The following is an 11,072-nucleotide window of genomic DNA, read 5'->3' as shown; positions in this document are numbered from 1 at the left end:
ATTAACAATTAACAGAAGTAGAAAAAGTCCTAAGATACAAAGACTACTTAAAGCCTAACAACAAAATTATTAAATGATAAGAACACTTAAGCTGGAACAATATGGGGTCTATTACGATTATGTTGAGGATTCTAATACAACTGAATACTGTAAACATTGGGAGGAAAATTTTTTAGACTTAAGGCCTAGAAAAACTCCATTAAAAACAAATCCGGCTATTGTCAGCTGGATAAAAAAACTACAACTAGCAATACAAATAGAAGTGGGAAATAGGTCCTATTCACAATAGTGACAAAACCCTCACAAACCCAGGAATAAACTTGACAAGAAAAGACCAGCAATTATGAGATTATCAATGGGTAAATTTTAGAATTTCAGATGTTTACAGTTTTGGGATGGAGTTGACTTTAGGACTGATAATCCGAAAGTAATTACAGAAAAAAAAAAAAGATTTGATCACACAAAAACTTAAAAGTGTCTGCATGGCAAAAGAGCAAATGACAAAATGGGGAAAACTTACATATTGGTAAGTAGTCAACAAAAATTTATTCAACTAGCCATCAGAATTATATGTTACAACAGCCAACAAGATAGATAATTTTTTTGCCAAATTCACGGAAATGGAGAATCATTACCTTCAGCTCTGGCAAGGACGCAGAGAAATCCAGCGCTTTTGTACATTGCTGAGGGCACTGAAAAGTCACCTGGCAGTACCAGCCAAAACTTAGAACACACAGAACCTGGAGAACCCAGCGTACAGAAAGGAAAGTATGTTATTTAATGAAAAATACTTCTGTCTGTAGGAGCAAAGAGGAAAAGCAATGTGAAGGTCACCAGCAGAATGGTGGAATACGCTGTAGCACATCTGTATGATGGAATGGAATGCCCAAGTCCAGGCAAGGCCTCTACATGTTAAAAGAAATTGCTTTTGTAGAGAATGATCCCATTTCTTAGAAATTCCTCTAACAATTTAGATGCATGTCTGTGTTTATAAAAGGCATTAAGGATACATCCCAAACTGTTGGTACCTTCTGATGGATGAGATTGAGCTGTAGGAGTGGGGGGTAAGGAGTAAGTTAACTTTTTTAGATACTTCTGTATGTTTGGAGGATCCACTTTTATTTGATCAATAAAATGAAAAAGTAAAGTAGGATTAGAATATAAAGTTCTTGTTTTTCCAAGTGAAAAAATTGGTACTAGCTACAATTGATAATTTAAGAAATAGTGGTAGAGGTAGAAGTAAAAACTGCCTAAGAGTTATGACTGCAACCCAGAAGAAACCAAAAACGGGGGTTTTAGGGGTTTAGTGGCAGACTTTTAAGCAGAACGAGGCTACATATTCTCCAAGATGATTTGGCTTATGAGCAGTATGCCCTACAGAAGGACTTTAAATGCCTTCATGACCATAGTAATCCATATTAAGAAAGCAAAGCCAGATACATAAAACAGCAACCACACAAATAACAATTACGTATGTGAGTTGGGTCCCGACAAACTGAAAAGCACTTCTTATACTCCCCATCAGACCTTTAACACAACTTTTAGGTTATCCTCAAGTAGAAAAGTAGCCACATTCAAATGAGTTAAGGTGTAAGAAGTTAAAAAGGACCACAAGCTTTATTAAAAGTAAGTAAAGGTAACATATAATATATACAGATGGCACATGGTGCCAATTTTATTTGCAGATATTACAATACTCCAATGCATGTTTACAAGTTACACCTTTGCCACAGCCTTGGCTAAATCTTGAACTAGTGCAGAATTTAGCTGTGCCAGAGTGCTGATCTTAGCATGCTTAGAGGCAGCATACTTGTTCTTGATAGTCTGGAAGAGAAAAGCATAGTAATTAATGAAGTGAAAGAGGAAAACACTCTAAGATCCAATGGTGCAGATATTCACTGAAAACATCAACTACTTAAAAATAAGCTATGCCTTGGGGCCTCTGGGTGGCTCAGTTTAGGCCATGATCTCAGGGTTATGAGACTGAGCCCTGCACTGGGGTACGTGCTGGGCATGAAGCTTGTTGAAGATTCTCTCTTCCATAAAATAAGATGAAATCGGAGAGGGAGACAAACCATGAGAAACTCCTAACTATAGGAAACAAATTGAGGTCTGCTGAAGGGGAGAGGGAGGGAGTAACTGGGTGATGGAAATTAATTAAGCAAGGCACATGATGTAACTGATGTTACATACAACTGATGAATCACTGAACTCTACCTCTGAATGTTAACTAAGTAAAATTTTAAAAAATTCTGTCCCCCTGCAGCCACCCCCTCCCATCTCTCTCTCTCTAAAAGAAATTTGAAAAGGAAGAAAAATAAGCCTTGCATTTGCAGATATGAAGTCTTAAGTATTTTCACTCCCCACCACCTCCCGCCTTCACCGCAACATCCTATGGTGCCCCCGACTTACCATGTGCTTTGTAAGCCCACGATTCACCATGACTATATTCTTAGCCAGGTGTTGCATGACATTTAGAAGGGATTCTTCAGTGTAGGACAGATAATGCTGTAGAGTTGGTGTCTAGGGCAACAAAAGTTAATGTTAGAAATGCTCAACAAAAAAAAAAAAAAAATGCTCAACAATGTTTTTCATACAATTTCTGTATATTAAAAGAGTAGGAAGAGATTCCATAGGACTGACTATAATTGAAATTTACGATAAACTTAAGATGCCTTCTTCCTCAGGTACTCTTTTTTTCATGCTTTCTCTAGGATCCTGTGCTTATATCTATTCTACACATATGCTCAAATTCTTTGACGCCAACTTCCTCATGCATAGTTCCACTCCTAGAGCCTAGGATAGCACGGGACACATAGGAGAAATACTTGGTGAATCAAGGATTATGAATAAACTTTTAGCATATCATTTGCTCCAAGTGTCTTTATCTGTAGAGAAGGATAAAGTTAGGTGATGAAGTGGGAGTATCCTACAAACACACAGCAAACAAGATACAATTTTTAATCATTCTCTCAGTAGATGCCCTATTTTTAGAAGCCATTTGAATTGTCCTTTAATGAAAACAGTCTGGTATTCATGCAAACATCACTTACAATATAAAAGCTTAGGGTAACCAAGGTCTGTGGTACAGAGCTTACCCATTCACCATTATCGAGAATTTTCAGCGCTAAGCAAAAAGCTCCTGCTGCAATCTGAGAAGGAGGAAAGTGTACCATATCGTAGTCCAACATAGATAGCTCCATCAGGTATTTGGCCAAAGTATGTTGCTCAACATCAACCTGAAATAAAAGCCACAGCTCTCTGAACTGCTGCAGAGAATTCTGTAATTGGCAATAACCAATAGGCCCATTAACTGTGATTACAAATGTTTGTCTATAAACTCTCAAACGCAACTGCCCATGGAAGGCCTTAATGAAAATATTAATATGTAGCCTGATTGGAAACAAACAATATCTTTGTCTACACATCTCATGCATTCTTTTTTAAGTCAGTTCAATGAGATCTGCTTGATTTGCAGTATTTCGTGATGTACCATAACAAAGGTTACCAAAGAAGTATGTACCTCTCCAACCTTAGACGCTCTCCGAAGGAAATGCAGGGGTAGAGGGCGGCCCAGACCAAAATTTAAAGATCTTAGAATCTTCATTTCCATCTGTCTGATTTGGTGTTTAGTGTAAGTATTATCAGTCACAAAGGCAAAGTCACCAATTTCTGGAGGGTACATTTCCTCATATTTGCTTGCAATAAACATGGCAGTGACACCAACCAGCTGCAGCATCTTCTTGGGCACACAGTTATTCTGCAGTGGGAATTCCAACGGGATGAATAATATGTACTCGAAAAAGGAGACAACAGAGCTATGAAGGGGACATGGAAAAACACTCTCACAGCACAATCTTAATTAATGACACTCTATCCAAGACAGATGTTAACTGAAAAAGTCTATTTCTTAGAATTCTGCTAGGACCCTGGAAGGGAGAACCCTCAATTACTGAATTATGCTCACCTGCATGAACCGATCAATAATGGAAACAGTCATGTACATGGTCTCCTGCAGTAACCTGAATTTCATTTGAACCTGTACTAGCCAGTCAATTAGGATGGCTCTCATGTTTCCAGTGACTTCACGACCTAGTAGGTATTTTGGTTTGACTGCTTGTTCTTCCTGCAAAAGAATGATTATCCTTTAGAAGTAAGACTTCATGTGACATTTCTGACCACAAATAGTAGTCACCACAGAATAGTAATTCACAGTTCAGAATCTCCAACAGTCCTCAACTTAATTACTCATATGGTCACTACAAATAGCTGTCACTGTGTTAGAAAGCACATTAAATATGACAGTTTGACTTACTATGTTCAACCTACCATCACTGCTACCTGCCCACATTCCCACTTCATCACAAAAGTATCATGCTATCATCTCAGATCTTTTTACTTATGACTCAAACCCAAAATCTGAGCTGTATGAAGTAGAGAAAATGAACAGCAGCTACTTTCTAATCCATTGGAAATCCTGCTCTAGGAATTAAACCCCCAAAATGCCATAGAGAAAAAGACTGAACCAGCAAGGATCAGCACATGTCTCCTAAGCCCATTCAGCCAAAGTTAGAATTCTAAAAAGAATGGAGAAAAAACCCAAAGTGGAAGGCTGGTCATGGGCAAGGAAGATTCTAAAGGACAATCCTATAGAAAATGGATACCCAGAGAAGATGCCAAAGAAGAAAAGGCATTACCAACAAACAACTGAGCAAATGTGGTAGTTCACAGCTTATGTGTCAGTGTACAGAATGCTTCCTTGTTTTGGGGTGGGGAACAAATGCTTGTAACAGTTTCAGAAGTTATATGAAAGAAAACCCGAAAGAAAACACTTTTTTTGAGTGTACTCCTCTTAGACACAAAGAACAACTTAATTTCCCTGGTATCACATGCACATCAGCCACAGTGACCTGAAATGCCTTGTGTTGCTGGTGTTTATAATTTTTTTTTTAGCATATTCTCCATTACTATCTACCTCCTGCCTCTAATCTTCAAACTCAGAGCCTGGAATTTGCCCACTCCTGACTGAGGGACATAAACGGATCATTCAACCTACAGACATTCATTACAAGGAGTTATGGTAGTATCCACTGTCACACTGAACTTTCCCTGTTCAAAATGGCAGATAAGAGGGGCACCTGGGTGGCTCAGTAGGATAAGTGTGTTGTGTGCCTTCAGCTCTGGTCATGATCCTGGGGTCCTGGGATCAAGCCCCATGTCGGGCTCTCTGCTCAGCAGGAAGCCTGCTTCTCCCCCTCCTTCTGCCCCTTGCCCTGCTTGAGCTCTCTAATAAATAAAATCTTAAAAAAAAAAAAAAAAAGAAGCAGATAAAGGGACACCTGAGTAGCTCAGCAGTTGAGCATCTGCCTTTGGCTCAGGATGTGACCTCAGGGTCCTGGGATCGAGTCCCACATTAGGCTCCCTGCATGTATGCCTACATCTCTGCCTCTCTATGTCTTTCATGAATACATAAATAAATCTAAGAACTGGTAAAACAAAAAAACAACAGCCATAATGACAGATAAAGATATCCTTGGTTTGGTTACTGACTTTTGATGTTTGGTACTCAGTGAATGGAATTTGGAAGTGGAATCTACTATTAAGAAATGCTGCTCACATCCTGCTTGAATCATTGTAGACTGTGAGTGGAAAGTGTCTTTAACAATGTCTTAAGAGGGCAGCCCCGGTGGCTCAGCGGTTTAGTGCCGCCTGCAGCCCAGGGCGTGATCCTGGAGACCATGGATCGAGTCCCACGTCAGGCTCCCTGCATGAAGCCTGCTTCTCCCTCTGCCTGTGTCTCTGCCTCTCTCTCTCTCTGCATCTCTATGAATAAATAAATAAAAATCTTTAAAATATATATTTAAAAAAAATGTCTTAAGAGTCAAATGCAGTTCAAAAAAAAAAAAGATTCTAAAAATAATACAGACCTCAAGTTGTCTCAGATAAGCATAAATATCTTTCACGTATTCACTACAAAGGTTTGGATCAGCTCCATCTTCTGCATCTACATCATTCACCGCAAGAATTACATCAGAAAAAGCCTGACACAGATATTCTTCTGCAGGAGCACATCCAGATGTTTCCATCGGGCTTGGAGAGGGAGTATCAACCTTAAAACAAAGAGATCTTTTGAAATAATAGCAAAGAGGAGCATACAATCCAAGAATGAAGGCCCAATTACCGGAACTAACTCAGAAGACCATGATAAAATAGACATATTATCATTCATGATTCATTTCTTAAAGGAAATGTATCTTCTTTTCACATGTATTCAATTTATCCTTAGTCATGATTAATACAAAAAACAAAAGCCAAAACAGACTGAGCCAATTTTAAGTGAGCAGAACCTAAACACTAATGAGTAAAACAGAGAAAAATTAAACAAAATCACATTCTAGACTTTCCTCTGAAGGGAATGACTAAATAATCTATCAGTGTCACACGAAGTCAATCCAAATGAATGACCGTCTTTAGTCTTTAATATCAAATCAAGGACTGCTTCTCGCTGCCCAGGAAAACACAAGTTCTGTCCTGACTACTAAGGATTAACTGAGTTCGTTCGTTGTTACTATTAGCTATTTCCTTCAAGCTCCAGTTATCTCTTTGCTCAAACATTTATCGAGCATTTTCTTCCAGTTAAGCTCTGTGCTAGGCACTGCCTTTATAGTGTTCTCAAAGGGGTTTAAATCTAGAAAAGTAAATGAAGTGAGGAGATTGATTCTAGGAACAAGGGTGAGGGAAGTTAGGGAAAGTTTCAAGATTTCATGCTTGAGCCGCTTTGCCAGATGAAAAGGTACAAGACAAGAGAGCGAAAAGCCTTTTTCAGCAAGTGGGAAAGCAAAGAAACACTATGGGACTTTCAAGGAAACCTCACGTAGAGTTTGGAATGGCCAATCAAAAGACTGTGTGTGCTACAGGTTTCCTGTGCTATGTCCAGAATGTCAATACTAAAGCAATATCCTTGGGGATCCCTGGGTGGCTTAACGGTTTAGTGCCTGCCTTTGGCCCAGGGCGTGATCCTGGAGTCCCGGGATTGAGTCCCACATCAGGCTCCCTGCATGGAGCCTGCTTCTCCCTCTGCCTGTGTCTCTCTGCCTCTCTCTCTCTCTCTCTCTCTCTCTGTCTCTCATGAATAACTAATAAATAAAATCTTAAAAATAAATAAAAAATAAAGCAATATCCTCCAATCTCCGACTCTTAGATATAAGGAACTAGGCTGAATGACTTTTATAGATCATTTTCTCAACTGGCTTAAACTATTTGATTCTTTTTTTTTTTTTTAATTTTTAAATTTTTTATTTATTTATTTATGATAGTCACAGAGAGAGAGAGAGAGAGCGCCAGAGACACAGGCGGAGGGAGAAGCAGGCTCCATGCACCGGGAGCCTGATGTGGGATTCGATCCCGGGTCTCCAGGATCGCGCCCTGGGCCAAAGGCACGGGCCGAACCGCTGCGCCACCCAGGGATCCCAAACTATTTGATTCTTAATTTAAAGATGTAGGGCAGCTCGGGTGGCTCAATGGTTTAGCACCACCTTCAGCCCAGGGTGTGATCCTGGAGACTCAGGATCGAGTCCCATGACGGGCTCCCTGCATGGAGCCTGCTTCTCCCTCTGCTTGTGTTTCTGCCTCTCTCTCTCTCTCTCTGTGTGTCTCTCATGAATAAATAAAATCAATCAATAAAAATAAAGATGTAATGGTCTTTATTAAGTGATTCATGAAGTGGGTATCATCCCACCTAGCAAGTAGAGTTGCTCCTTAACTACATTTTCAAAATTAGAGTCTGGGTGGCTCAGGTCATGATCCTGGGGTCCAGATCTGGGTCCAGCCCCCACACAGAGCTTCCTGCTCAGTCTACTTTTCCCTCTGCCCCTCACTTTGCTCATGCTCACTTTCTCTCACTCTCTCAAATAAAATAAGGAAAAATAAAAACTAGAGCTTCATTAAATACAGTTCATTATAATTTCAGCAAAAGAACCCTTTCGATCCCTGGGTGACTCAGCGGTTTAGTGCTTGCCTTCGGCCCAGAGCCTGATCCTGGAGACCTGGGATCGAGTCCCACATCGGGCTCCCTGCATGGAGCCTGCTTCTCCCTCTACCTGTCTCTGCCTCTTTCTCTCTCCCTGGGTCTCTCATGAATAAAGAAAAAAAATCTTAAAAAAAAAAAAAAAAAAAAGAGCCCCTTCTAGGTGCCCTGTTTCTCCTTCCCAGGATTGGACACATTTCCCTAACTGGTATTCAAGAAGTTCTTAGTTTTTGAGGCTGTTAACTCACCTAGTCTCTGAAAAGCTACATCTTTTTTCCGCTTTACACCTTACCTTTATATATCCCAGTGTTACAGACTTATTAATTCAGTGGCCACATTAGAAAGGGAAAGGATTCAAGATAATCTGTTTCAGTCAATAAATTCTAGTCAGATGGCTTGAACTAAAGACAGTCAAACTTTTGGTTCATGCACCTATCACTCAATACCATTAATAGCAGGGAGGGGGCAGTGTACAAAATGATGAAGAGCCTAGGTTCTGAAGCCAGATGGCCATCATGGGTGCCATAGATTAGACGTGCGACTCTTGAAAAGTTACATAAATACCTCTCTAAGCCATTATCTAAAAGCAGAGGTAGTAATACAAGAGTCCATGTAAAGATTATGTCAGTTAAAAGCACTTCCAGCGCAGAGACTGCTGAGCACTCTATGCTACTAGCATTACCACCTGTTCAAATGTTACTCCATGTGCTGAGAGGACAACCAACAAACACACGGGAGAAAGGCAAAATAAGTTTACCAAAATAGGCTCAGGCGAAAGTTTTTCTTCTTTAACCGACTCAGGTTCCAGCTCTGGTTCCGGCACAGGGACAGGGACAGGCTCAGGTGCCTTCTCCAGAGGCTTTGGTATTTTTTTAGCAATGACTTTTCCAGGAACCGCAGTTTTTGCTTCCTGTGGGTGAAAGGGAGAAAATGAGAAAATGACATGTTTTTCCATCAAGGGTTCCGGCGGTAAGGTGGACCTTCACAGAGAGGCTGGGTCAGCAAGACAATTACCTTTTTCAGAGGCAGTTTGGCCTGTGGTTGTTCACTGACTTTGTTACCAATGTCTCCCAGAGCAGTTCTTGGCCTCAGGCCGGGCTTGGAGGCTGCAGCAGAGGCCAGAGGCACCCGCTTCGCCCCTGCCATACCGATCTTCGCCTTGTTTTCAACATTCACTTTTGTGTTCTGAAAGAAACAAAACCCCCTTTTTGAGAACTGGCCCAGTCAGGTTAGAGTTAAGTCAAGGGTTGGTTAGTTAAGGTGGGGGGTGGGGGGGACACACCACTGACTCGGAGGAAAAGCTGGCGGTAAAAAATGGGTCCTCAGGGAAACCAGGGCTCCAGGATCTACGCTTGGGCTGTGACAAGCCCCCTTGGTCACCTATCTATTAAGGGGCTGCCTGTTGAGTCCCCGGGGAACCTAAAATATCACCAATTTACATTTGAAAGGAAATCTGAAAAGCCTCCCAAGGCAGGCACCTTCTCTCCGGGAAGCAGGGTTAGGCGGCGGGTGGGTGGGGGCCCACTCAGGGGCGCGCTACCACTTTTTTAAAGTATATCTTATTTATTGATCCATGAGAGAGGCAGAGACCCAGGCAGGCGGGAAGCAGGCGCCCTGCGGGGAGCCCGACGCGGGACTCGATCCCGGGACCCGGGGCCACGCCCTGGGCCGAGGCGGACACCTAACCGCTGAGCCCCCAGGTGCCCCCTTTCTACAGCATTTTTACCAGAGGTTTCCCGTCGACCCTCCCCCGCTCTCCCCTCGCGCCAAGCCTGTATCCGGGCCGGCCCAGCCCAGCCCTCCGCTCCCGTCGCTCCCGTCGCTCCCCACAGTGCCCGGACCCACCGAGGCCCCCATCCTCCTCCCCGAATCGCCGCCCTAGTGCACGGGGGGAATGGGGGGGCTCGGGCAGGGCGGAACAGGGCCGCGGCCGCCCGCAGCAGCTTACCCTGGTGACCCGGAGCGCCATGGCCGCGTCTTCACGGGTGGAGAGGAGAGCGCGGGAGCCGCCGACGAGCCGGGAGCCGGGAGCCGGGAGCCGGGAGCCGGGAGCCGGGAGCCGGGAGCCGAGGCCCGCGGGTCAACAGCCGTTCCTCCGCAGCACGCCGGGAGGAGCCCGGCCGCCTCGGGTTTAAACCCCGCGCTACTGCCCCCTCATTGGCCGGTTCGTGGCACTCGCTCGCTTCCCATTGGCCGTTGCCCGTTCCTCCGCGAACGCGTTTCCTGGGCGACCCCGCGGGGACGTTCGGGAGGGGCGGGGCCTCGGCGGGGGCGGGGCGGGGCTTCGGGTGGGGCGGGGCCTCGGCGGGGCGGCCGCGCGGCCACCTGGAGGGGCGCTGCAGGTGCACCTCCGCGGGTTTAGGCCGCCTGGGGCCCTCGCCGCGGGCTGCTGTCCTGCGAAGGAGAGTGACGGCGCGCGGCCCGACGTGGAGAACCTGAGGAGTAGTGCTACGTATTTTTTTTTAAGAGTTTACTTATTTATTCATGAAAGGCACGGAGGGAGGCAGAGACCCCCTCAGGGAGCCGGATGCGGGACTAGATCCCTGAACCCCGCCACCCAGGCGCCCCCAGTGCTACGTATTGCTACACACTTTACTCTTGTGCCTGGCATGTAGCAGGAAAGGCTGGTTTAATGTACGTTCAGCAGCAGCCCTCTAGGTGAGGGACCAGAGCTCAGGGCGGCTCTGAGTGACTTTCCCAGGGTCACAAATTAGTAACACGCGAAATGAACTTCAGTTGCTGTTTGGCTCCCTGATGTTTCCACAACACCAATGGCCTCTTAAGAACATTGTCAGCTTCTTAACCTGACAGGTTACTTTAATCCAGTTGCTTCCCAAAGCCAATCTTTTGTTTTAGTTTTGTATGTAAAAATGATTTCAGACTTAGGGAAGTTGCAAACAAAAATACTACGAATAACACACGTATGCCTTTTGCCTAGATTCAAGTATGCTTGACATATTACCTCATTGGCTCCATCATTTACTTATTTCTGTATGTAAATATCTACATCTGTCTATAAAAAATTTCTTCCTGGGGGCACCTGGGT

At 43.8% G+C, this 11,072-nt stretch overlaps 1 protein-coding gene across 1 annotated transcript; it reads right to left on the bottom strand.

Annotated features, from left to right (window-relative positions):
- Window positions 1–817: 817 nt before the first annotated feature.
- On the bottom strand, window positions 818–10,597 carry CCNB1 (cyclin B1). Its single transcript, XM_041765116.1, has 9 exons — window positions 9,975–10,597; window positions 9,041–9,211; window positions 8,784–8,936; window positions 5,928–6,110; window positions 3,968–4,126; window positions 3,524–3,760; window positions 3,099–3,239; window positions 2,413–2,523; window positions 818–1,824 (listed from the first exon to the last, which is right to left on the bottom strand). Exons 1-9 carry the CDS (start codon window positions 9,993–9,995, stop codon window positions 1,717–1,719), a joined length of 1,284 nt encoding a protein of 427 aa, XP_041621050.1. The 5' UTR covers window positions 9,996–10,597; the 3' UTR covers window positions 818–1,716.
- Between the last annotated feature and the right edge of the window lie 475 nt (window positions 10,598–11,072).

Source organism: Vulpes lagopus, chromosome 8 (genome assembly GCF_018345385.1).
Source record: "Vulpes lagopus strain Blue_001 chromosome 8, ASM1834538v1, whole genome shotgun sequence".
Classification (NCBI taxonomy): domain Eukaryota; kingdom Metazoa; phylum Chordata; class Mammalia; order Carnivora; family Canidae; genus Vulpes; species Vulpes lagopus.
The sequence above is the reverse complement of the archived record's forward strand: the minus strand, read 5'-3'. Positions and strand labels throughout refer to the sequence as shown.